This window comes from Cetorhinus maximus, chromosome 22 (assembly GCF_964194155.1).
Source record: "Cetorhinus maximus chromosome 22, sCetMax3.hap1.1, whole genome shotgun sequence".
NCBI lineage: Eukaryota > Metazoa > Chordata > Chondrichthyes > Lamniformes > Cetorhinidae > Cetorhinus > Cetorhinus maximus.
In genome coordinates this window covers 39,282,796-39,310,350 of record NC_135900.1, presented here as the reverse complement: position 1 = coordinate 39,310,350, position 27,555 = coordinate 39,282,796, and the positions used below count along the sequence as shown (strand labels likewise).

Sequence of the window (27,555 nt, the reverse complement as noted above, 5' to 3'; positions counted from 1 at the left end):
ACAATTTTCATGGTAATTCAAAGCAGTACAAATAGGTCAAGAATTTGCTCGGGAGCTATGCCCTGAATCTTGTTTATGCTGCATTTCTGCTGCTGGAAACCCTATGTTTATGCATGAAAACTAGGTTTCCCTGCACTTCCCTTAAATTTACAAGAGCTCCATGGAAGTTCCAGAAGTAAAGACCAGGATCAAATCTTTTAGTATATGCTTCCAGCTACAGAAGGTACATGGTTAGAAAATGTCAAGAGAGAAAAGTGGCTAAGCAATATAAATTATATAAGTAAACAACAAAAAAAATTTATATTAAAAGGTTCTTTTGATAATACATTTATAGATTTATTATTGTTAGAATCCTATCTCTCAAGACTGAAGTTTTATTTTACAAAATGGAAGGATTTGACATGATCTGGTCATCTGAATGTTAACCTGGTTTTTTTTTAAAGAAGGTCATAACCTTGGAACTGTAAACAAGCAGGTCTCTTCCAAGGAATCACTTGACATATACGGTACTTGAGAAGAAGTTGTTTGTTTGTGTTGAACTGCAAAGCTCTTTAATTAATGAAAAGCTGGGAGACAAAAAGGCAATCACATGGGAGAAAGGAAAATAACTTAAGTTGTGAACCTGCTTGTTTTGAGGGCAGTCATGTTGGAGAACAAACTGAGAAAGGAAAGCTACCTTGACTGGTTCCCTCTCTCTATCATGCCTAGAAGTGTGTGTGGCTATCAACCTGTAGCCAGAGAACCCTCATCTGAGTATAACCAATCTGTATTTGGACCTGCAAAGCTAAGACCAGTGGTGAGAACTTCCAAGCATCCACCAGGACCAGCGGTCTGTCTGCACATGAAAGAACTCCAGGTCAACAGCATCGAGACCCTGTGGACTTTATCTTTTATCTTATAATGCCCATCCTCCAAAGCCCATCTCTGCGGAGAGACTCTATATGTTTGTCCTTTATTTGTTTGTTTGGGTGTGTGTCTGTGTGTGTGCTGGGGGAATTCTTTAGGAAGAGATAGATAGTTATACTTCCTGATTACAATTATGTGTTAAATAGTACTTGCAACTTGTTAGTAGAAGTTTTGTTTTAAAATAAATTAGTCATTCTGAGTTTTCAAAAGAAGCCTGGTCAGAGTCTCTTTTCTTCTGGGTACAAGAGGATAGGTATATTATTGGCCATTTCGGTGAGAAAACTAAACATTTAAATTAATGGTATAGCCTGCGGAGTAGTGAGTCTTGATAATTTGCGCATTCCTCCCATCCCGGTCGTAACATTACAGTCAAATTGTCATTGGCTGACGTCTTATAGGTATGATTCAAAAGATAAATGGGTATTCTTAACATACTGATGGGGTTTTTTAGACAGATATGGTCAGCCAACTTCAAAAACTTTGCTACAAGGATGATATATCATGAACCACTTTTAATGTTGATCTAAAAATTATTGCAGTGGGTGCAATTGGAACATATTGGCCCACAATTTGTGGTTATAATGACAGTGAAACTGTCAGTACTCAACGCCATTCCTGTGCAAAACTGACAGCAATTTCCAGCATCTTCACATGATGTCAGTGATATCCTTCTCCGCCATTGGATATACTTTTGTATTCTTTGCAGATTGATCAACACAGAATCAGTTGTTTGACATAAGCTTTTGTTTACACACTATTCTCAAAAACCATCGAAAATGTAATGCTGTTGAAGGTATAACTGGGTTTTTAACAGTGTACTAAGTCATAATTGCTGATGAACAACCTCTCTGCCTGAAAAACTAATTTTACAAGTGTGGATCTGATTTCTTTCATTCCATGATAAAAGTTTCATGATTTTTAAACTAATGAAACTTAATTTTTCTTAAAGTTTATTTATGATATTCTATCTTCTATCTTAATCCCATGCGTATGTCCCGATCTTTATTTGGCTTTCCGTAAAACAATTAAAAAAGTGAATTATAATCATGCTTTTTAGTCCCTGGTTTGTTGTCTGTGAGAGTTCTTCAATCTGATTGGCTGCCACAGATTGCATATAGATGGCACCAGATTGAAACTGTTGCTGGAATAGGGGAGATCAATGCTCTGGAACCTGCTGAATCATTGTGGGCAGCTTTCTTCAGGACCAGTCACAAATTTGATCCCTTCATCGTTGACTGTAGTATCTGGGCAAAGACACTTCTTGTATTCTAGCCCCTTATCCATCTCTGATTGTCATCGCTCCAATATTGGCAGCCAAGCCTTCAGCTGCATAGCTCCTAAGCTCTGGATTTCCCTTTTTTAAACCTTTCTATCTTTTCTTCTTTAAGATCCTCCTTAAAATCTACCTTTGACCAAACTATTGGTTATTCATCATACTTGTTGTTATGTTCAATGTCAAATTTTATTTGATAATGTCCTGTGAAAAGCCTTGTGCAATTTTACTATTTTAAAGGGTGCTATATAAATTAAAATTTTTGTTGCACCAATATTAAAGTCAGCTCCAATAAGGATGATATGAGACCTATGAAAGTTGGAGGTCCCAATGAACACAGTGATTTCACCAAATTATAAATTAATTTGAGTATTCAATGGGAGAACAGTAGATAACAGAATGAATGAATGCATAATTTTCTTTATTACTGGACATTTCGGAATTCTTTTTTAAAGTATGCCAAACTAATGGAACTTCCAATCTCAGGGCTGTCATGAGGCTTACTCTAGACCTAGAGAAGAGCCCAGAACTGCACCATGGAAAAGTAATGATCAGGATAGTTACCGTTAAGTTCCCTTATAGACATGGGATACCCACCATGACGATGTTCGTAACCTCGTCTCATTGTTGAGGACAAGTCTATTGTTTTGATCATGAGCACATTGGAGTGAAGTTGGACTCCCATGCAGAAAACACCAGGAAATTTTAGGGCTGAATTCTCCAATGTCCTCCTTGGTTCTCTTCTGTTTTCAGCCCCCTCATTAAACTCCAACTCGCTCAATACATAGCCACTTGTATCCTGTCTCATGCCCATCAATCCTGTCATCTGTAATTCTCTTATTGTGATATCCTGGACTAGTTTTTATCTTTTTTTTTGCCTCTCCCAGGGGATCATATGGTTTTGGATAAGGTGAAGAGTATTAATTGTGATGCCTTGGTGTTACACAAGGTATCACAATTGTGTGGAGCAAGCTGGATAGATAAATTGGTCTCTTCCTATCCATCATTGTTCACATGTTCTAACTTACGTAGATACCCAGTTCCCAGTACGATAATCTTAAAATCTGATGTTATCCAAATCCCTCCATATGCCTTGCTTGACTCTACTCCTCTTATCCTTTCCCACACCTGTTGGAAGTCTGACTCTCACCTTTTTACAAATCTCACTCTCCCTTTGTCCCACCATTGGTGGCAGAGCTTATAACTTCTTTGAAGCCCTCAATCCCTTCATCTCCAATTCTCTCTCTCTAACCGTATCAACTTTCTACAAACCCATCTTTTTAAAACAAACTTTGGGTCACCTCTCCTAACTGTCCCAGCATGTATTAGCCTCCTTTCATAATCAAAAACATGTTACTCTCCCCTTTGCAAAGCACCATGGGACATTTTTAAGCTAAACTCACGATATCAATGCAGGTGGTTGTTTTATTTTGTGCTCTGTATATAACAAAACCACAAATGCATTTATAAAGACCATGTTTAAAATTTCACTGCACATTGTGCACAAAGAAAACCTTCTCCCTACTACATCTTCTCAATGAGTTGTGAATTTTCTTCGTTGATTTTAACGTTGTATTTTGTGAGCGTGACTTGATATACATTTCACTAAACATTGAAAACATTCAAGGTGAAGGGTATTTTTTTCTTGACAGAATTCTTGAAATAAATAGAAAACATTATTTTTTAAATTCTAATGGAAAATATTACAACTACTTCAACTTTACCTGAAAGAAAAAATGCAGGCTTTCCCAAGGAATGATCCAACCTAAAATATAGATACAAGGTGCTTTATTATTTTTATAACCCTGCAGCTGAAAAAGAGTATGATGATAATACCGTGCTTTTTAATAGCTCATTTCTATTTATCTAAATTACCAAATTCTATTTATCATTAGAAAATCTTCCATGGCATTGCTCACAAGTAGTGTCGGACTTGGAGTCTAATATTTATCAGTACTGCCGCACTCTAATGTTACAGCCCTTTGCCTATTGCTGAAGCACAGAAAACCTACTAAAGCAACATGTCACTGACTAACTCCAAGTAAAAGTCTATTACCCTATATAGATACTACAAAATCTATGCTTCACAAATATAATGTAATTTTATACAAAATTTGATGAAAATGCAACTAACTGTTTCGTTCTTCTCTTCAAAATCTCTTAACAACAATTATTGAACTTAAATATTTTTGCAGTGGCCTTGCTGGATTTTCAGAATTTACGAAAGGTGCAAGTACTTAATTTATCCAGTCATTCCTTTTCCTTTCCAATATACCTTCTCTTTTGTAATTATTTACATAATTATTCCAAATATTTTCTCCTCTTTACCTACCACCATGAATTTTAAATTCTTACTGAAGCTGTCATTCATGTAACATTCCTCAGGGATTTCCCACTGTGAAGTCTCCAAGGGACACACCTAAACAGAGGTGTGTTCAATATGGTCTGGGCCTGGCTGATGAACCCTGGTCACACTCAGAAAGTCAGCTCTCCCTCAGTAAAAAAAAAAAATTTGATCCCCAAAAGAGTCAACTCAGAATTTTTATTTAATTAATTAAACTATATAAAGTTGAAGCGTTTTAAAAAAATATTAGTTCTCCTGGGCCCAGCTAACATTTGTGATTTGTGAATTTCTCTACCTGGTTGTCACAATGCAGGCAGAATTTTATGTTCGGCCGTGCAGCCGACTCGAAAGAGCATGAAATCATGCGAGATTACGTCGGGCGGAAATCACAACGTCATGAGAACATAGTCTGATATTATTGTCGACAGGCGAGCATGCTCGCCAACAATTAATCTGGCAATTAAGCCACTTTAATACCCAATTGCTCACAATTTTTACATTGCCCATGTGATTTAGTGGTCGGCGCACAAGCAAAACATGTTGGCAGCCATCCTTTTTTTTATCAGTTTCTCCATCCAGGGCGTGCTAAAAGTCACCCGGTGCAATGGCAATGTGAGTAATTAGGAGTTTAGGTGAGAGTTTGGTGTTTGTTGATTCTTGATATTTCAGAGCATTTTCAGTGTTTTTTGCCTTTCTAGCTTTTTTTTCAGGACTGTTTGGCTTACAAACTCTCCTGGAGGCTTCATGCCAAGTGCACCCTTCAGTGCATGAGACAGTTCCATCTGCATTTCTGCAAATGGGGATTGTATACTCAACTGGTGGGACCTTCTGTGAAGAGGATGAGAAGGCCAGAAGGGAGAGGACGCCAGGTGTCTGCAGGCAGCTTCCCACATGTTGTTCTCTAGGACAAGAGCTGCAGCCACAGAGGATGCAGGGACAGCAGGAAGTGCAAGGTGGAAGAGTCCACAGAAAGCGGCACTATCCTGCATCTAGAGTCTCTGGGCAATGCTCCAGCTACCTCAATGTGTCTGAAGTACAGTGCCAAAGGAGGCTCCGCCTCTCTAGGGAAACTGTAACCTCCATATGCCAGATGATTGTGCTGGAGATTGCCTCCAACAGTGTAGGTGGCAATCCTATACCAACCGCTCTAAAGGTTACAGTGACCCTCAACTTTTTCGCCCCTGGTTCTTTCTAGGGTCATTGGGGGATCTGTGTGGTGTGTCCCAATCTGCTGCCCACAGTGGCATCAAGCTGGTCACTGACGCTCTCTTCAGATAAGTCATGACCTCCATTCATTTCCGGACCAATGAAGGCAGAGTGAGCCGGAGGCTTCGCTGCAATTGCTAGGTTCCCCCATACCAGGGTACCAACAACTGTACTCATGTGGCCATCAAGGCACCAGCGGGTGAGCCGAGTGCCTTCATGAACAGAAAGGGAGTTCACTCCATGAACGTTCAGCTAGTTTGTGATCACAGGACACAAATTCTGCATGTCTGTGTAAGATTTGCTGGAAGCTCCCGTGATGCCTACATCCTGTGACACTCCCAGGTGCCAAAGCTGTTCGTGGCTCTAGCTTAGTTGCATTGTTGGCTCCTGTGTGACAAAGGTTATCTCTTGAAAAGGTGGCTCATGATGCCACAAGGACAGAAGTGGAGGAGAGGTACAGCAGAAGTTATGCCTCCACAAGGGCGAGTTGGGAGGACTATTGGGCTACTGAAGATGAGGTTTAGATGCCTCGACCAATCAGGGGGAGTTCTGCAGTACCCTCCAGAGCATGTGTCTGCAGTACTCTGCGTAATCTGGCTCTGTCAGGGGGGGACTCGTTGGAGGATGAAGACAGTGAGGCAGCTCCACAGGCTGGTAAGGATGAGTCAAGTGATGGTTCAGATGAGGAGCCGGGGGAGGCACAGGGTGAGGCTGATGTGGTGAACTTTCAGGGAGGCAGGGACACCATGGAGGCCTTGATTCTCCACACATTCGGCTAGGCATCCAAGGCATGGCTTGAAATTTAGGTCAAGAGCACACCACCTTATAAAACATTCCTGATGAGGCCAAGCTATGACCCCAATGTCGATTCTGAAATAAAGTTTGCAGCCCCTCCATTCTATCATAGCCACTTTCATGCCCTGCTCCAATGAAAAACATGAAGCACACTCAGGCCATGAAAAGAAATACTTATGTCTTGATGATGCGGCCACAAAATGAATATCTAACACTGCTCAAATGAAATAATCTCACCCGTGAAAACCCCCTCTTGTACTCACGGTGCCTTAAACTTACGTTTGCGAGTGTTGCATCTTAGTGTACCCCTCCGCCTCGCTGGCAGCGACATTGGAGGCAGCCTGCTGTCTGTGCTGTTCTGTTGGCCCTGATCACCTTGGCGGTCATCCTCTGGCCAGTGGAGCCTGGGCACTCCTCAGTCGTCACTATATCATCAGATGGCACGGTCACTGGCAGAGGGGCGGAGGAGCTGCTGCCAAAATCCAGAGCGTCCTGAGTGGGGCCCGCAGAAACGACAAGCAGCTCGTTTGCCAGTGTGGGGTTGGTTTGAACCTCCCTGCTGACCATTGATGGGCGGGCACCTAGCAGAGATAGTAGGTGCCTCATCCATCTCTTTCACTGGCAGTGACATCCTGAGGGCACTGCCAGTGTGTGGGCTTGCAGGTCCGAGCGTAACCCAGAAATGCCTGACTCTGTTCTGGAGCTGCCTCTCCATGAGAATCGCCACTCTCTCAATTGTGGAAGCTGTGCACTCGATGGTCAGGGTCAATGCAGTGCTCATGCTCTGCATGGACTCCTCCATAACAAAGACCAGGGCCAGGATTTTGCCCTAATCGGGCGGGCTTGGTGGGGGCGAGCGGGAGCGGTCAGGAAGCCTTTATGGGGGGAAGAGGGTGAGCATGCAAGTTCATGGATGCAGACAGGAGCGCAGAGGAAAAGCTCCCTGAGGAACAGAGCTGCCTCGGGGAGATGAAGATTTTGAAAAATAAAAAAAAAAATTTTTTAAATGTTAACAACATGTCCCCTCACGTGACTCTGTCACATGAGCAGGGACATGTTAGAAATTAGTTTGAAAATTTTTTATTTTTTTTTTAAATGATGGATCAAAACCTCATCCCATCTGTGGATGAGGTTTCACAAAAAATCCAAAGGCTCTCTGGCCTTTTTGCCTGCCCGCCAACTGTAAGGTTGGATGGGTAGTGAAAAATTGAATTCATTTAGATCTTCAATGGTCTTAATAAGCCTGTTAATTGTCAGCGGGCACGCTGCCAACTACTGCGTGCGCCCGCCAACCAAAACATCATGTGCCATTTTATGCTCGTTTGGGTCAGCCACGCGCCTGCCCGACAAGCAGAACATCCTGCCCCATGGCATGCAGACCCTCAGGGATCTCTGCCAGATCTTCCTGCGCATCCCACTGGACATCCAGCATCTGCCACATGATTGACCCCTCCAGAGGCTCATCATCTTCCTTAGACTCAGCATGGTCCTGGTATCCAGCAGCCTTCCGACTGCTGGTGCCCTGAGCACACTCTGCCTCCGCCAGCTCCTCATGTGAGTGTGTAGTGCCCTCCCCACTGTGCGCTACCAACTCAGCTGATGAACTAATGCCCACCGACGTGCTTGTATGTGCGCTGGTGCCTGGTTCCGAGAGAGGATGTAACACAGGTGGATCTGGCTGGGGGCCTTTCTCGGGTGTTAAAGGGGCTCCTCACGGTCTCCGAAGCCTCTTGAGGATGGCTCATCTGAGGGAGGATGACAATATGTCAGTACATTCAATCATCACATAGTCAATGTGCATGCAAGACAGGCTGCTGACAGCATGGACAACTGCCTCACAGAAGCATTGTGATTGATCAATCAATTGCGACTCTTCCTTATAAATTCTCATTTGAGATGAGACGACCCTACATTTATTGCACTCTCCACCAGTAATGCCCCTGTCCACTAGACTCTTACCTTCCTCCGAGACCCCTGCATCTCCATGACCTGTGGACCTTGCTCTGCGATGGCACTCGAGCTCCAGGGCATCCGTCTCATACTTGGTCATTATGGGGAAGTTGGCCACCCCACTACCCATTTGTGTTCACTCAAAAGTATTATGGCTTCTCTTCTCCTGAATAGGCAGAAGAGAATTCATTAATCCAACCTCTACCTGCAACACCGTTCCAGCCTGCCCCACTCCTGAGAACCAGGTTGAGGTGCACGCCAGATTAGCACACCTCACCCTTCGATGCACCCAAGGCAAGCGAGCAGATCTGCCAGACTTGGCCGGCGCAGGTTTCAGTGCCATTTGGCACACAGGCTCTTACACCTCTGAGCGCCACAACGAACGGCCACCCGTTAGCACATTTATACACATGTCCATGCCAACTCCATACTCACCCTTGCGGAGTGAAGAAGATCATTAAACCTTTTGCAGCACTGTATCCAGGTGCAGCACACCACATTATGCCTGCTGCCACCTCTGTCCACGCCTTCTTGCCATCCTGTGGCATTAGGACTTCAAGTCTGGCACTTACTTCCTCGACTAGAATGCATAGACACTCAGAGAACTGGAGGCAGAGTGCCCACCTGCACTGCCCCCCCTCCTGGCGTGCCCAGCTGGTGCATATGCCATTACCATATCCCAAGCTTTAAGTTTTTGGCAGCACAGTTGCCTATGTGTCCCCTGACAGCCTTCAGGGTGCTGCCTCTGTTTTTAAATCCCCCACCAGGTCCCTATTGAACCCAGAGCCCGACAGGCTCCCACTCCTGCCCCTGCTGGGAGCGTTTCTCCAAACAAATGCCATGTTTGACTCTGGGCATAATTGGCCATCCGGTGCGAAATTGCGTTTCTTCCCCAAAGTTGGCTGGGAGCAGATTTCACGTCCGCTTCCAGGCCCGCCGATTGCACAGGCCTGACAGGCACAACATTCAGGCCCATGTATTATAGTTTCTGACACACATGTGCACGCACATGCACAAAAATGCTGGAAACGGAGGCTTACATGACATTTCCAACTCCAGCCCCAGGCTTCAGAAAGAAAGGCAGATCTATTTGAGGAAAATGATCAATGTTACTTTTAGCATTTTTCTTCAGAGCTTTATAATTTTCACGGTGTTTGTCATGATCTAGCTGGCTGTATACATTGTACTAAGTGAAAGAAATGGTGGCTAAAATTGTGAAAAAGTATGTGTGATTTGATTGGTCAATTTTCTGTTAATTGTATTTTATTAGCATTTATTCATTGAATAAAATTGCTTTTATTTGTTCGCATTTGGATGATCGGATGTCTGATTGATAACAGATAAGGTTTTATTTCAACCAATCACTAATTTCTGGTTTGCTTTGAGGTGTGATACCTAAATTGTGACATTTTTGCATGCTGACTCTGAGAGCATAAGTCTAAGTTTGAAATCTTAAATATATGATGCAATTGTCCTACACTAGATGAAAATCTTCTGATGAAATAAGTGAAACATGCATCCTGGTTTGGTTGCAGTACAAGTTTCTGGTTTTCCAAATACCAATGATCCAAACTGATTTCCTGTGTCCTAATTTGGATAAATAAAAATAGTACAGCTAAATAGCACATATATTTTGATATATTTGCACTTTACATTACTTGAAGGTGTTAAGATAGCAATAATAACTAAACAAACCCGACTATATTGACAAAATTTTACCTTCTTTGTAGTTCCTTGATCCGGACCGTCATATTCAAGTGCCCCTGGGAATATTGTTCAATAACATCTCGCACATCATAAGGTTTTCGAGCTTGCTGTGGAATACATCCGAAAAATACTAGGGAATTTAACAATTATAAAACCATTGCTCTGTAAATCAGGCTGTAGCAAATAAAGGGATCTATAAATATCTGAACTGAGAAATTCAACACTTATTTTTCGGTAAAGTAAAAAAGAGCTACGTGAAATACATATCTTTTAATTAGATGATTTAAACATGTGCCCTAACTTGGTTCTACTTCATAGCCAATTAATTATTCTTGAAGTGCAGTTACAATATAGAAAACACAGCAGCCTATTTGTGTACAGTAAAGTCACACAAGTATTCATAGATACACGATCAATTAATCTTATTTAGCTATATCGGTAAAGAATAAATGTTGGCTTGTTACCAGAATAGTATCACAAGAGTACAGATGGGACCTTAGTCTAACATCTTGGGCCAAATTTCGTCTGGCTGTGGAGGTGTGTTTCAGTCCACCTTTTGTTTTTTTGGCGGAAATGTGATTTTCCCCTGCATTCCCAACTGCATGCTATTTTCCTCTAGGCATTCCTGATCTGCAAAAAGGCCAACTTACCCGCCCCTGCTGAGGTTGGGGTCCCCATTTTAGATGGGGGATGAAAATCAGCTTTCCTCCCACACATCATTTTTGTCCGGTGATGTGAGGTTTTGGAAGCCTATTAAAAGCATGCTAGGTTTGACAGCTGGTGAAGAAAATGGAAAGCCTGCTGAGGAGTGGGAAATATTCTGAAAGGTAAGTGTAAAATGTTTTGACACCTTCAAACATCACTATTAGGTACTGTATGGTAATATAGATGTGTGTTTAAATACAGTGATTCATCAAAGGGATCTGTCCTGCAAAGGTAAGTTGGCCTTTATATTGATCAGCATTGTCTAAATGTTAACATGCATTACAGCACTTTTCCAAAGTACCATAATGCATTACAAAAATATAAAAGAAATGTCTTCTGCTGTCAAGTTTTCATGCTTTGAATTAATGGGATGCCGGTTTAAAAGTAAACAGCGTCTTAAGGTGGAAAAAATAGCCTGCACCTGTAGAAATGGGTATCTGCTCTGTCAGTGGAGCTGGAAGCTTTTATGACAGCTGTTCCATTATAAATGCTTGGCTGGGTTTCAAAAGCTTCAGCTCAACAGGTGGTCTTATCGATGGAAGAACTATTGAAACTTTTAGGAGCCTAGAATGACAGAATATGTCTGATGTGGTTTCTTGTTTGTTTACAAAACCTAATAGGCACTTAAAGGATTACAACTTTTTCCCCTTGGGGATTTTGGTCCAGTATAATATGATAGTGGCTGGGATTTTCCCCTCGGCGATTTGGGGACGGGGCCCGGTCGCCAAGGGGAAAATGACGTGGGATGACGTCGGGAGGAATCCCCGACGTCATCCCGGTCCATTTAAATTTTTAGAAAGGCGGGCGGACAGTGAAATCAGCCGTTGAGGCCATTGACAGGCTATTTAAAGTAATTAAAGACCTGCCCGTCCAACCTTAAGGCTGATGGGCAGGCCAGGAGCCCCAGCGGGCTCCAGATTATTGATGAAACTTCATCCACTGGCAGGATGAAGTTTCATGTCCGTATTTTAAAAAATTAATAAAGTTTATGTGGTCTTTATTAACATGTCCCATCTTGTGTGACATTGTCACATGAGGTGGACATGTTAATAATTTTTTAATTTTTGTATTTTTAAAGTTTTTCGGACTGTCACTGGTCTCCTTGAGACAGGACTTTTTCTCAGGGAGAAGTGCGCTCTTTCGTGTGCATGCGCGAAAGAGCACACTTTGACAGATGGGGAATCCCTCCCCCCCCCTCATCGCACAGACTTTCTGTCGGGGATGCTGCTAGGCAGGCCTTAATTGGCCTACCCACTCAAAATGGCGGCGAGCCCCGTTTCAGTGGTGGGGATTGGCAGCCCACCCGCCACCAAGCCAGTGGGGCCCGCCCGCCATTCAAGGGCAAGATTCTGCCCAATGATTTTGCATCCAGGGTTTTCTTAGATCGTTAGTAGTTTAATGATTTTCCAATGATTTTAACATAATTCCCATTACTATTGCTTGGCTCCTGGGAACTGTACATGGTGAATACTGGGTGAATGGCTGCGAAGGATACAGGGGGGACATAGAGATGGAAGGAAATGTGAGGTTGGATGTGGACATATAAGTAGCATGGGGTGACATTGGGGAATGCGAGGTGACATGGGGGGTGGGTGGGGGGTGAGGGGGATAAGGGATGAGGTTTAAGGGATCTTTAAACAATGTTGGGAACTGGGCCACACAACTCCAGTGAGAAAAGACAAAAATCTCTCATAATGTCACACAATGGTCAGGTGTGCATTTTGCAAGCGGTAAAAGTGCACAGGTTGGGTTTTCACCAGCCCAGACGAAAATTCAGCCCTTTACTTAAACTGCATTCACTCCGTACTCCACGATAATGTGCTCAAAACCTTGAGTGGAATTTGAACTCACAACCTGCTAGCCTAGAGGCAAGAATGCTACCACTAAATCAAGATTAACACCAAGCACAATGGAATCAAAAAGGCAGGAAATTGGGACAGAACCCATTTCTGCTGAGTTCTACACTTTTCTAGCTCCAAACACAAATGTCAAATAGCCGCTTCTTGGATCTGCAACCAACCAGCTCCTTACCACCCAACACAAAAAAAAAGAATTACCTGGAAAAACTCAGCAGGTCTGGCAGCATCAGCGGAGAAGAAAAGAGTTGACGTTTCGAGTCCTCATGACCCTTCAGCAGAACTGAATAAAGTTAGGAGAGGGGTGAAATATAAGCTGGTTTAAGGTGGGGGGAGAGAAGTTGGGGGGTGGGGGGGGTAGTAGTAGGGACAAGCAAGCAGTGATAGGAGCAGATAATCAAAAGATGTCACAGACAAAGGAACAAAGACGTGTTAAAGGTGGTGATATTATCTAAGAGAATGTGCTAATTAAGAATGGATGGCAGGACACTCAAGGTACAGCTCTAGTGGGGTGAAGGGAAGATGTGTTTGGTGGTGGCATCATGCTGGAGTTGGCGGAAATGGCGGAGGATGATCCTTTGAATGCGGAGGCTGGTGGGGTGATAAGTGAGAACAAGGGGGACCCTATCATGTTTCTGGGAGGGAGGAGAAGGCATGAGGGCGGATGTGCGGGAGATGGGCTGGACACAGTTGAGGGCCCTGTCAACCACCGTGGGTGGAAAACCTCGGTTAAGGAAGAAGGAGGACATGTTAGAGGAACTGTTTTTGAAGGTAGCATCATCAGAACAGATGCGACGGAGGCGAAGGAACTGAGAGAATGGGATGGAGGCCTTACAGGAAGCGGGGTGTGAGGAGCTGTAGTCGAGGTAGCTGTGGGAGTCGGTAGGCTTGTAATGGATATTGGTGGACAGTCTATCACCAGAAATTGAGACAGAGAGGTCAAGGAAGGGAAGGGAAGTGTCAGAGATGGACCATGTGAAAATGATGGAGGGGTGGAGATTGGAAACAAAATTAATAAATTTTTCCAGGTCCCGACGAGAGCATGAAGCAGCACCGAAGTAATCATCGATGTACCGGAGAAAGAGTTGTGGGAGGGGGCTGGAGTAGGACTGGAACAAGGAATGTTCCACATACCCCACCCCTGGCGGCATTCCGTAGGGATAGTTCCCTCCGGGACACCCTGATCCACTCCTCCATCACCCCCTACTCCTCAACCCTCACCTATGGCATCTCCCCATGCAAACGCAAAATATGCAACACCTGCCCCTTCACTTCCTCTCTCCTCACCGTCCAAGGGCCCAAACACTCCTTTCAAGTGAAGCAGCATTTCACTTGCATTTCCCCTAACTTAGTCTACTGCATTCGTTGCTCCCAATGCGGTCTCCTCTACATTGGAGAGACCAAACGTAAACTGGGCGACCGCTTTGCAGAACACCTGCGGTCTGTCCGCAAGAAAGACCCAAACCTCCCTGTCGCTTGCCATTTTAACACTCCACCCTGCTCTCTTGCCCACACGTCTGTCCTTGGCTTGCTGCATTGTTCCAGTGAAGCCCAACGCAAACTGGAGGAACAGCACCTCATCTTTCGACTAGGCACTTTACAGCCTTCCGGACTGAATATTGAATTCAACAACTTTAGATCTTGAACTCCCTCCCCCTTCCCCACCCCCTTTCCGTTTCTTCCCCCTCCCTTTTGTTTTTTCCAATAATTTATATAGATTTTTCTTTTCCCACCTATTTCCATTACTTTTAAATCTGTAATGCCGTGTCAGTCTTTCCACCCCACCCCCACTAGAGCTGTACCTTGATTGTCCTGCCATCCATTCTTAATTAGCACATTCTCTTAGATAATATCACCACCTTTAACACGTCTTTGTTCCTTTGTCTGTGACATCTTTTGATTATCTGCTCCTATCACTGCTTGCTTGTCCCTACAACCACCCCACCCTCAGCTTCTCTCTCCCCCCCCACCTTAAACCAGCTTATATTTCACCCCTCTCCTAACTTTACTCAGTTCTGCTGAAGGGTCATGAGGACTCGAAACGTCAACTCTTTTCTTCTCCGCCGATGCTGCCAGACCTGCTGAGTTTTTCCAGGTAATTCTGTTTTTGTTTTGGATTTCCAGCATCCGCAGTAGTTTTTTGTCCTTACCACCCAACCTTGTCTCAGTTGTCATGCCCATTTGGTGTGTCATATTCTGAACATCAAATTAATTTTATATTTTAGAAAAGAACAAAAATGCTGGAAAACATTGTCACCTAAGATCAGCTGACTTTTGTGGATTAGAACCACTCCCCTGTCTCGAGGGGGAACCAAAGAACATTCCAAACTGATGTGATTTGATTCCCCTCCCTGAAACTAATTAAAGGAGCATTGTCTGATTTGAATGGGTCATTCTAAAACAAAGACATTGACTGTTTCAAACCCTCAGAGGTGTTAATCCACAATACAGGATGTGGAATCAACATGAGCACCACACCTTATTTGGAAAAGGACTTGAACTTGTGGAAAGTTGCATGGTGAGACAGCCATGTTTTCGTCTGCTTTTAAAAATCAGTCAAGAGCTGTTTGCAGGCTGATCCATCACAGCCATGAGAAACATCAGTTCAGCCGGTCTGTGAACCAGACTCAGAAACAAGCTGTACGTAATCTGTTCCAGTTAAACTTCCCCTGAGAACCAGCCTCTTAGTCTCTTAGGTATTTGACTACAAGAAATATCACACCCTGGCCTACATGTGACTCTAGGTCATGCGTTTGACTCTTAACAGCCTTCTGAAATGGTCTAGCAAGCCACTCAGTTCAAAAGCAATTATGGATAAGCAACAAGAACAGCACTGGATGAGGTGCTTGAGCTTTATCCGTGCGGAATCGATATCAAGAGATTTCGGAAGCACAATTTTTGTTTTTTGGAGCTGCTGGTGATCGTTTTTCTTGGCGCTCTGAAAAAAAAATCCTGGCTTTGCCAGTGATACACACTCCTGTGAAAGAATAAATGATAAAAAATTGGGAGTGCTGTCCTGCAGCCTGGCATAGTCATATTCGCCGAATCATACTTTATAGCCAACATCCTAGACACCACTGTCACCATCCCTGGGTATGTCCTGTCCCACCGAGAGTGAACGGCGGCTTCCCAGTGGTCAGGAAGGGGCGGACGGGGTTGGGGGCCTGTCGGCCGCCGGGTCCAATGGTGACCTGGCGGCCGGTTTAAAGCCGGCACAGTCAGGCCTTGGAAGGCTGCCAGCGAGGAAGACATCATCAGTGTTGATAGCAAGAGGTTAAAAATTATGAGTTCCAATGTGGCTGCAGACACCAGGCAAGCAGGGCAGGTCGGTGAGCACTCGGTGCCCCAGTTTTCTGATGAGTGCCTCATGGTCCTCCTGGAGGAGGTGGCTGCCAAGAGGGACACCCTTGTCCCCAGGGGTTTGGAAGGAGGAGGCCACTGTACCTTACAAAAAGAGCTTGGGAGGAGACAGCAGTGCTGGTCAGCAGCCATGATGTTGTGCGGCACGACTGGGTCAAGTGCCGCAAGTGGTTTAATGACCAGCTGCACTCAAGAAGGGGGAGTACCGTGTTGGCATGGATCAGTGTGTTGAAGTGTTAAGGGCTGGCCATCCCCCTGTGGAGCTCAGGGGTGTTAGAGTCTGAGTGTCAATTGTCGATGATGCCAGAGCTGGCCAAGGGGGTGAGCGTTGACAGTTTGGACTGAGTGCCTTGCAGCTCGAGGGCCATGACTTGGATGTGCCCTTTGAGGTGTTCCTAAGGTGGGATTGGCCAGGCTGCAATGGTGCTGCAGGTAGAGAGTGGACTAATCAATGCTCCTCTATTCTATTAGGAGATGGCCCAGAACAACATTGAAAGGTTGCGGACCGGTCGCTAACCTCCTAATCCTAATCAGATACGACCAGGATACCTTGGAGCTGGAGAGGTGCCACGCACCTCGGTTAACCAGCCACGGAGAGGCTGGGGTGTCAGACCAAGGTAAGAGCGCAGTGCACAGAGGTGAGAATTTTGGATGGTGCAAACATTCTTATGTAGTCTCATCATTGATGGGAGCCTCAAAGCTGGACTCCCCATTGGTCATTGAAAGACAATGGCACCATGATGCAGATCTCCATGGTCTCACCAGGGTGCCTGGCATGCACAGTGACAGCGTGATGACTTAAACTAATGACATGTCATTGTTCTCCCTTAGGTTTGCCACCATGCACCTAATCGCAGGACCCCGAAGACCCACACTTGATGCCAGAGGACCACCGGGCTCCAGATGCACCTGAGTTACACCTGCTCTCTGAGGCAGGCACCAGCGCAGATACCAGCACCCCGGTGGGAGTTAGATCCTTGACTAGAATGTCGGTGCACAGCGGTGAGGGCACTTCACACTCGCTTGAGGTACAGGAGGAGGCAGCGAGTACCAAGGGCGCCGGCAGTTGGAGGACTGCTGGAGACCAGGACGATGCTCAGTCGAAGACAGATGATGAGCCTCTGGAGTTGTCCATTAGGCTGAAGATGCTGGATGTCCATCGAGATGTTCGGGAGGATCTGGCAGAGATCCATGAGGGTATGCATGCCATGGACTCCATTATGGAGGAGTCCATGCAGAGCATCAGCGTTGATGCTCATGGCTGAGTGCACTGCCTCCTAATTGAGAGAGTGGTGACCCTCGTGGAGCGGCAGTTCCAGGAACATAGTCAGGGTTTCCTGGGGTGCACTCGGACCTGCAAGACCTCACACAGGGACTGATTTCAGGTGGTCAGTGTACATGTGGGAGATGGATAAGGCACCCAGAATCCCAGCTAGGTGCCTGTCCATCAGTAGTGAGCAGGGAGGTCCAGAGCAACCTCACGTTGGTGCACGAGCTGCTTGTTGTCTCTGTGGGCTCCTCTCAGGGCGCTTTGAATGATGGCAGCAGCTCCTCTGCCAGTGACCATGGCTTCTGATGAGGCTGCAGCAACTGGGGAAATGTCAGCCGTAGAACTGGCCACTCCCTCCCAGGCACCCTAGCATAGGTTCCACTGGCCAGAGGACGACTGCCGAGGTCATCAAGGCCAACAGGACAGCAGAGTCAGCAGGCTGTCTCCAATGCCGGTGCCAGCAAGGGTCAAGGGGGGGGACACGAAGGCGTAACACTCTCAAGCGTAAGTTAAAGGCACCATGAGCACAAGAGGACTGGTCACGGGTGATCTTCTGTTGTGCAATCTTTTGTTTATTTTAACTGGTCTGGGGTTGAAGACCAGAGAAGGTTCTGTTAATTTGTTTTGACTGTCAACATGAGATACATTTACTTTTGTCATAATGGCCTGAGTATGCTTCACCTTTTTTATTTAATGTGGTGCAGGGTATGCCGGTATGTAATGCTAGACGCAGGCGGCTCAAAACTTCATTACACAGGCATTGTGTGGACTTTGGGGTGAAACGAAAGGGTAATTTCAGACATCCGGGATTGAGGTTGCAGCCCTGGCATGAGGTGATAGCGCTTATTTGGCAGCCTGGCTGAAGGAGTGTTGGATCAAGGCGTCCCTGGTGTCTCTACCTCCCTGGAGGTTACCAAGGTCTGCCTCCATGCCTTCAGCATTCTCCTCAATGTGCTCCTCTTCTGAGTCACTGCTGGATTCATCATCTGTGGCCTGTGTAGCTGCGTCAACATCTTCTTCCTCCAGTAGATCCCCCCTTGCCAGTGCCAGATTGTGGAGAGCGCAGCATGCGACCACTATCAGTGACACCTGCTCTGGAGGGTATTGTAGTGAATCCCCTGAACGGTCCTGGTATCGGAAGCACATCTTAAGAAAACCTATGGTCCTCTATATCACCGCCTTTGTGGAGGCATGACTCCTATTATAATGTTGCTCTGCCTCTGTTCTTGGTGGCGGAGAGGCATCATAAGGCACCTTTTCAACGCATAGTCCTTGTCATCCAGCAGCCATCCATCCAGTCAGACTGGAGCACCGAAGAGGCTCGGCACCTGGGAGTGACTCAGGTCATGGGAGCAGCCAGGGTACCTTGCACAGACTTTCAGGATCTGCAACCTGTGGTCACACACTATCTGCACGTTCATGGGGTGGAATGCCCTCCTGTTAACGAAGGCATCCCGCTGACGCTTTTATAGCCACATGTGTACAGTCTGTTGCATCCTGGACATGGGGGAACCCAGCAATCTCTGCAAAGCCTCTGGTTCGCTCAGCCTGGCTGGCCTCGTCCATGTGGTAATGAATGAAAGTCAATACCTGCCTGAACAGAGCTTCTGTCACCAGCTTGACAGCTGATTGGGAGACTCCACACAGATACCCCATTGACCCTTGAAAACAGCCAGAGGCATAGAAGTTGAGGGCCACTGTGACCTTCAGAGCCACTGGCATAGGGTGGCCACCCACACAGGCCCAATCATCTGACAGATGGAGGTCACTGTCTCCCTTGAGAAGCGAAGCCTTCTTTGGCATTGCACCTCGGACATATTGAGGTAGATCATCACCGCCCGTAAACCCTGGCAGCAGGATAGTGGCATTTTCTGCGGCCCCTTCCACCTTGGACTGCCAGCTGGCCCTGCACCTCCCGTGTCTGTGCCTCTCCTCCCACAGGTTGCTCCCCTGGAAGCTGTATAGGGACACCTGGCCTCCTCTCCCTTCTGCCCCTCTCTTCCTCCTCAGAAGAGGTGCCTCCAGCGAAGACCACAATCCCCATTACCAGGGTAACAGAAGGCTGTCTGATACCTGGAAGGGTCCACATGGTCTGAATTCTCCGGGGTCCTTGGAGACACCAAGGAGTCCTGAAATGAAGCCTGGAAATGCTAACAATGAAGCCCCTAACAGAGATAAATCTACCATGTACCAAAAAGTCACCAGCAGCAATATCTACCAAACTCCTCCCTACTCACACTGGAAATGCTGTTGACCCTTTTTATCCTGCCCGTGATGAGGTTTTTGAAATTGTTGGCTGGCTGCCTGCGCGCCCACACGCCGAGCGAAAAATTCTGCCCAGGGTTTCTCAGCTCTCTGAGAGGAGAAAAGTACAAGGCTAGTGGGACAGTAGTTAACTGAATAACCAGTTATAGGACTCAGTAACATGATCAGTTTAGTGGTTTTGCTACTGAAACAGTGAGTTTAAAGTGCAGTTATTTTTGGGTGTCTCGAGGAGAGATACAAGTTGGGTAAGAAGAATTCACTGGAAGGAAACCATTTGCTTGTGTGCCAATCCCAAGCAAGGAGCTTTTGTGTAAAGCTGGTGGTAACTCTTCACTGTTTTATGTGTCTATAAAGATATTGCTAGGTAAAAGAATATTGGGAAATTGAATCATCTCCTTGTGTTTGTGTTGAGATCTTTCCAACCTTCTTGTCTGTTGTAATATAGTTCACTTTTCTTGTTTTAATAAATATTTTATTCTTTAGCTGGGATTTTCCAGGCCCGTCATGGCGGGACCTGCTGTGTGAGATTTGGTGGCCCATTGACTTTTGGCGATACTGGTGGTGGGCGGGGCCAGAACATCACGCCCTTTGTGTTAAAGGTCCATCAGCAAACTCCCTTGAATTGGTTCTGTAACTTTCCTCCACAGTTTCTGAAAAGAGTTAGGATCAATCAAGCCAGGTTTCACTCTGGGCTCTGACTTGTCCAGTGTTAACATCAGCTGGGATTGTAACAGAAAACCACTTGGAAGATGCACAGAGTAGAAGGGGTACAGAACACACTTGGGGTGAGGGACTTCAAGGTTCATCACCAAGAGTGGCTCAGTAACACACTACTGACCAAGCTGGCCAAGTGCTGCCATATTGGGCCTGTGGCAGGTAGTGAGAGAAGCAACATGAGGGAAAAACCTACTTGATCTTATCCTCACAAATCTACCTGTCCACGACAGTATTGGTAGGAGTGACCACTGCCTAGTCCTTTTGGAGAAAAGTTGATTCTTACATTGAGGACACCATCCATTGTGTTGTGTGGCACTACCACCATGCTACATGGGACAGACTCAGAGCAAATCTGGCAGGTCAAACAAAACAGGGCATTCAAGAGGCACCATGGACCATTTGTAGCAGCAGAATTCTATTCAACCACAATCAGTAACCAGCATCTCCCTCACTCTACAATTACCACCAAACCGAGGAATGAACTCTAGTTCAATGAGGAGTGTAGGAGCGTATGTCAGGAGACGAACCAGGCATACCTAAAAATGTGGTTTCAACCTAATGTAGCTACAGCACAGTTTTATATGTGTGCTAAACAGCAGTAGACAGAGCAAAGCGATCCCACAATCAACTGATCAGATGAAAACTCTGTAGCCTTGCCACATCCAATCATGAATGGTGCTGGACCAATGGGGGGCAGGGGAGGGTCTGAAAATATCCCTGTCCTAAATGATGTGTGAGCCCAGCAAAAGACAAGGCTGAAGCATTTGCAACAATCGTCAGCCAGATGTGCTGAATTCTGCAGCGAGTAACTCACCTCCTGACTCCTCAAAGCCTGTCCACAAAGCATAAGTCAGGAGTGTGATGGAATACTTTCCACTTGATTACATGAGTGCAGCTCCAGCATCACTCAAAAAACTGAACATCATCCTGGACAAAGCAGCCCCCTTGATCAGCACCCCATCCACCACCTTAAACATTCACTCCCTCCAGCACTGTGTATGCTATCAGTAAGATGCACTGCAACAATTTGCCAAGGCTCCTTGGACAGTACCTTCCAACCCAGAAGGAAAAAACAGTAAAAACTGGGAAATAAGAATACTGGTCTGAACTGGTCTTGTATACTTTAAAATGGAATTCCTGTAAAAAGTGGAAAATAAGACCACTGGTCCAAACTGTTTATTCCTTCTGAAAAACTCATGACCTCTGCACCCAAAAAGACAAGGGTAGCAGACACATGGGAACACCATCACCTGCAAGTTCCCTTCCTAGTCACTCTCCATCCTGACTTGGAACTGTATTGTCATTCCTACAATGTCGCTGAGTCAAAATCCTGGAACTCCTGCCCTACACCACATGGACATCAGTAATTCAAGGTTTCTCACCGCCACCTTCTCAGTGACAATTAGGGATGGGCTATAAATGCTGGCTTTGCTAGTGATGCCCGCATCCCAAGAATGAACTAAAAAATTAAAATTGTGTCATCTGGGTCTCGACCACACCCACTGCCGCACATTCAATGTCAAACCAAATGTTACATTCTGATTAGATGGCTGTTTTAAAATGCCACAGACAGAGGATTGAAAGTTTGTCTGGACTACCTATCTGATCCCAATCACCCCACCCGCTACTCCCCCGCCAATGGCACACCTATTCCAAACATGACTCACAGTTACTCTCTTTGCAGCCCCACCTAAAAACCTCAACTCGTGTGAAAACATCTCTTTTAAACTGGACCACTCTCACATTTTTAATGTTGCATATAGCACCACTTTGCATAAGTACTGAGCAATGTAAAGCTGGAAGTATAACTCAATATTTTCCAACCCATAATCTGTCTTCAGTACTTGTATTTCTTTTTCCTTAAGCCTACCAAAACAATTGTCTAATTTTTGACATCATCTAACTGAATATGACTTCTCACCTGAAATTTTCTCCTTGCAACAAAATATTGCATTCGTCGAATAACTTTTACGGCAGCTCTGTGTGCTTCTGTTAATCTGTAAAACAGTGGAAGAAAACAATAACAGTTAATAATTTTCAGTGTCACTGTGGATAAATTCATTGGATGGGATGGAACCAAACCATGCAGATATCAAACTCTACTGGACAGATTTAGGAAAGTCAGTGTAGGTATAATTAGCCATAATGTACTTAGGCTAGGGAAGGAAAGAACAACACATTAAAAAATTACACAGGTGCTCTTCCCCTAATCACTACTGCCAAATATCTTCCCCACACTACAGTTTATACCATAGGACTTGCCAGTAAATTCCTCCTCAGTTTCTCTTAAGCGGAAGGTTGAAGCAAATTTATCACTATCAAATTTTCTACTGTTTATTTAGGTGGGATTTGTTTCCACAGAATGAACCAAATGATTACTAATAAATGACTTATCCAATCAAGTACAGACATGAAGCAATCATTTGATCTAAATGTGGCTTTTGTCCAGGTGTGGAATTAAAGTTTAATGGAACCAAGATCAAAACCATCAAGGGATATTTTAGTGAAAACAGGTTTGGTATTTTATTCACTGATGTCCTGCTTTAATCTTGTCATTTTCCATTTTAACATTGCTCACCAGGCACCCGCCTGAAGCCATCGGGGTTCTTTTTTTTTAATTTGCAGATCGAGGTCCAAGGGCATTTTATTCACTTCAGGTAAGTTATTTTATTTCCTTATAGAATCAGGAAGAGCAGGAGTGGCCAAATTACCCTCCTATAAGATCCTGCCAAAATTCCCTATCCACAATTTATCTTGTATTTGGTGGCTTCCTATCACCAGGACTTCGCACACCAGCCAGCCGGCTACTGTTTTCCACTCATTTTAGGATAGTGGTATGCCAAGGGCATGCAGATGATGCCTGGGAGTTAAAATCGCCCAGGTCTGGCAATTGTGACCTCGGGTATGTCTAGTGCTTCCCATGTCATCTGCTCACAGTTAAAGTTCCACATATAGAATCAGCAATGCACGAAGAGTGAGAGTAATTGAAATCAAGTGTCAGATTTATATGAGACATTTTACAACATTTCTTCACTAAGAACAATTTATTGGCAAACCAATAACTATTTCACATATTGCCATCAATCTTGTCAAATTGATATGGCTATGAATGTGGCTGTGATAAATAATTTATATCTGTCTCAACAGTACAATCCATCTTCTATATATCATGCCAAATAACACAAGAGCCTCTGCATTAATGATAACATGACATGTTTCTGGACATTGTCAATTGATAGATTATACTGCTGCTGATCTGCTACTTTCACACATACATACATATATATATGCACGAGAAAGATATTACACTTTTATTCCAAAGAGCTCAAAATATTTGTGGCAAGTAAAAAGAACTCCTTAAAAATTAAATGAAGCTCTGTTCACAGTATTATTATTAATTTCAATAGCAAAAAATTCTGCATGATGCAAAATACAAAAAGACATATAATTTTGAAAATTGTAACTTAATGTATAGTGGTATAGCTTTATTATTTGAGATGACTAATAAGTAATAACATTTGTGATGAGAAATTGTTCTGCAACCAGAAATCCTCTGCTACTTTGTTGATTAAGGTAGTGATTAGCTGAACAATATGTACCAAAGGGTTCTCTGTTAATTTAACGCTGGCAGGATGGTTATAACTGCAACAATTTGAGGTTTAAAAAGGGATCAAAGGAAATGCCAAACATTTATAGGCCAGTTAGTCTTACATCGGTGGTGAGCAAATTAGTAGAATCAATCCTGAGAGATAGGATTAACTTTCATGTGGAAAGGCATGGACTAGTCAGGGATGGTCAGCATGGATTTGTTAAAGGAAGGTCTTGCCTCACAAATTTGATTGAATTATTTGAGGAAGTGACAAGAAGGGTTGATGAAGGTAGTGCAGTGGATGTTGTGTACATGGATTTTAGCAAGGCATTTGACAAGGTCCCACATGGCAAATTGGTCAGGAAAGTAAAAGCCCATGGGATTCAGTGTAATGTGGCAAACTGGATAAAAGGTTGGCTTTGTAACAGGAAAAAAAGGATAATGGTCGATGGATGCCCTTGCGAATGGAAATTTGTCTCAAGTGGTGCTCCACGGGGCTCGGTGTTGGGACCCTTGCTGTTTGTGTTATATATTAACGATTTGGACGTGAACGTGAGGGGCACGATTGGGAAATTTGCAGATGACACAAAGATTGGCCGAGTAGTGGATAGTGTAGAGGATAGCCATAATCTCCAAAACAATATAGATGGGTTGGTGGAGTGGGCGGTAAAGTGGCAGATGAATTTTAACAAAGAGAAGTGTGAGGTCATACATTTAGGGAGGTCAAACAGTTACAGGGATTACAAAATAAATGGGAATATACTAAGAGGGGTAGATGAAGTGAGAGATCTTGGCGTACAAGTACACAGGTCCCTGAAGACAGCAGTTCAAGTAGACAAGGTTGTAAAGAAGGCATATGGAATGCTCTCCTTCATTGGCAGAGGTATAGAATATAAAAGTAAGGATATAATGTTGGAATTGTATAAAACACTGGTGAGGCCACAACTGGAGTATTGTGTGCAGTTCTGGTCACCACATTATAGGAAGGACATAATAGCTCTGGAGAGAGTGCAGAGGAGGTTTACAAGAATGTTGCCAGGGTTAGAAAAGTGTAGTTACGAGGAGAGATTGGATAGGTTGGGGTTATTTTCCTTTGAACAAAGAAGGCTGAGAGGTGACTTGATTGAGGTGTACAAAATTATGAGGGGAATAGATAGAGTGGACAGGATAAAATTGTTTCCCTTAATGGAGAATTCTAGAACCAGGGGATATAGATTCAAGATAAATGGCAGAAGGTGTAGGGGGAACATAAGGAAGAACTTTTTTACGCAGAGGGTAGTGGGTGTCTGGAATTCGCTACCCAAGTTGGTGGTAGAGGCAGAAACTTTAAACTCTTTTAAAAAGTACCTGGATCTGCACCTAAAGTGCTGTAAGCTGCAGGGCTATGGGCTGGGTGCAGGAAGGTGGGATTAGAAAGGGCACCTGGGTGTCCTTGGGCTGGCATGGACAAGATGGGCCAAATGGCCTCCTTCTGTGCTGTAACCTTTCTATGGTTCTATGGTTCTATGGATACATGGAGGGGATTCTCGAGTGGCAAACTGACCAGATTTCTCACTTCTGATTGATGTCAGGTAAAAGCCTATGAGCAGAATTTTTCGTCCTGTGGGTGCACGCGTGCCTGACCCGAACAGGAGTGAAATAGTGCGCAATGACGTTGGCCGAGCATCCCGACATCATTCCACACTCTCATGACCTTTTGGTCGGTGAACATGCGCGAGAGGCGGCAGCACACCCAATGACAATTAAGAGACCTATTAAGGCCCTTAAGCAATTACTTAAGTTGCATTTTCCATTGTCTGCTCAACCATTTGGTTGGTGGGCAGACGAATAAGCCAGGTGGCCTTTGCATTTTTCACAAAACCTCATCCATGGGCGGGATGAGGTTTCCAATGGTTACTAAAAAAAAACAGTAAAAATGTTTTAACATTCTTTTTTACATATCCCTCCCTCTTCATGTGACTGAGTCACATTTGGAGATATGTTTATATCATTAGTAAAAGTTTATTTTTGTATCTGAAATTCTTCAGCTCCCTGAGGCGGTTTTGTGCCTTCAGGGAGCTTTCAGTGCGCGCTCCCCTGCGCAAGTGCACACTTCAGCGCTCGCGCTCCTCCCACCCCCCCACCCCGGCAGCACTGAGGCTCCTAGCGTGCCTTTCACGATGGCTGGCTGTTAATTGGCCAGCCAGCATGAAGTCGCGGTTGGAGCCCAATTGCAGGCAGCAGTCGGTCTCACAGCCGTTCCCGGACCCTCCCACCTTGCCTGCCTGACGAGGGGAAAATCCTGCCTTATATGTGTAGATATCAGATAAGGAATAGATCTGGTCAGCAGTTTGACCTTTCCCAAAGCCCTCTGCCCCTGATTTTTGATTCCTGCCCATTAGTTGTGAGGCCATTCCTGCCGCCTTCAGGCAGGAAAAGTGTTACTCAGGTCCAGAAATGAAAAGGTCCAAAAACTCTGAATGTACAATTTCACCTCCGCAGCACAATATCTGTTCTGAGGAAACGTTGGCCCTAATGTATTCCAAGCATTTACTTTGCTTTTATGATATGGAAAAATGTGAACTGTATCAAAGGGTTTCACCAGAATATTAGATGCAATATTTGGAAATTTAGATTGCCATCATGTATTTTGTTTTAAAATCATTTTCATTATTGGAGAGTAGTGAAAAGTAATGGAGGCAATAAATTTGAACAAATATGTCTAACTGCTGTTGGATGACTTAATCTTCTGTTGTTAGAATTTTCAATGTGGTTTCATCAGAAAATTAATTGTCTAAAACAGACTAAAATCCAGCATAAGTGGTGTTCCACCTGACACCTAGAAAATAATCCCCCAAGTTTTGTTTTCAAGCTTATAGGAGAACACTAAAGGCTTAAATGGTAACAGGTGTTGACTGCTAGAGGGAAAAGTGGATTAGACTGGATTAGTGGATGCAAAAATTATTGTTATAGAGGACAAGAGTCTTGAAGTGTTTATTGAATTCAGAAGATGGATCTTGGGTAGCACAGACAAACTATGTCTAAAATCATGAAATTTACATCAGTACTGCCAACACATGTTTCTTATTATCTTACTAGCTTTATTAACAACTTTTTTTCCTCTTCTCCTCTTTCACCTTCTCCTCCCCTGAAGACATAAAGGCAAGAGGAACGTGACATGTGATTAACCTGTACCCATTCATTCCGTAAACTTTGTGCTTCCCACTCATTTACATGACTGCAACTTGCAGCCAGCGCTAAGTGTGCTGTTAAGCACACCTGAGTAGGGGATGCAAAATCTTGAGACACTAGAGAGGGTGCCTGTGCTACTTAAAGCAAGCCTGCACCTCTTAAAAGGGAAGGAGTATTTTGTCTGGGACAGGTGCTGAGAATCATTGCAGAAGTGACTTAGATCTGAAAAAGACAAAGGAAGAGCACAACATGGCAAAGAGCAGCCATCAAGTTTCTCTGATGCAGCACTGGAGGCCTTGGTACAGGAGGTGGGAATGAGGACAGAGGTCATCTATCCGCAACAGGGTGGTCCCAGACAAACTTTGAGAAGGTGAATGGAGCAGATAGCCCTGTCAATGTCAGAAGTGTAGCTCTGAGAACCTGGATGCAATGCTGAACAAA

General features: G+C 44.5%; 1 protein-coding gene and 1 pseudogene across 1 annotated transcript in view; one reads left to right on the top strand and one right to left on the bottom strand.

Moving 5' to 3' along the window:
* The window catches only part of kcnq1.2 (potassium voltage-gated channel, KQT-like subfamily, member 1.2), an 877,535-nt gene that overhangs the window by 291,615 nt on the left and 558,365 nt on the right, over positions 1-27,555 (bottom strand). The window contains exons 15-17 of the mRNA XM_078568568.1: positions 22,276-22,351; positions 10,194-10,288; positions 3,904-3,944 (exon numbers count right to left, since the gene is read on the bottom strand). Coding sequence (XP_078424694.1) covers positions 3,904-3,944; positions 10,194-10,288; positions 22,276-22,351 — 212 coding nt within the window. The remainder of the gene's footprint in view (positions 1-3,903; positions 3,945-10,193; positions 10,289-22,275; positions 22,352-27,555) is intronic.
* Positions 15,515-15,683, top strand: LOC144696848 (U11 spliceosomal RNA; annotated as a pseudogene).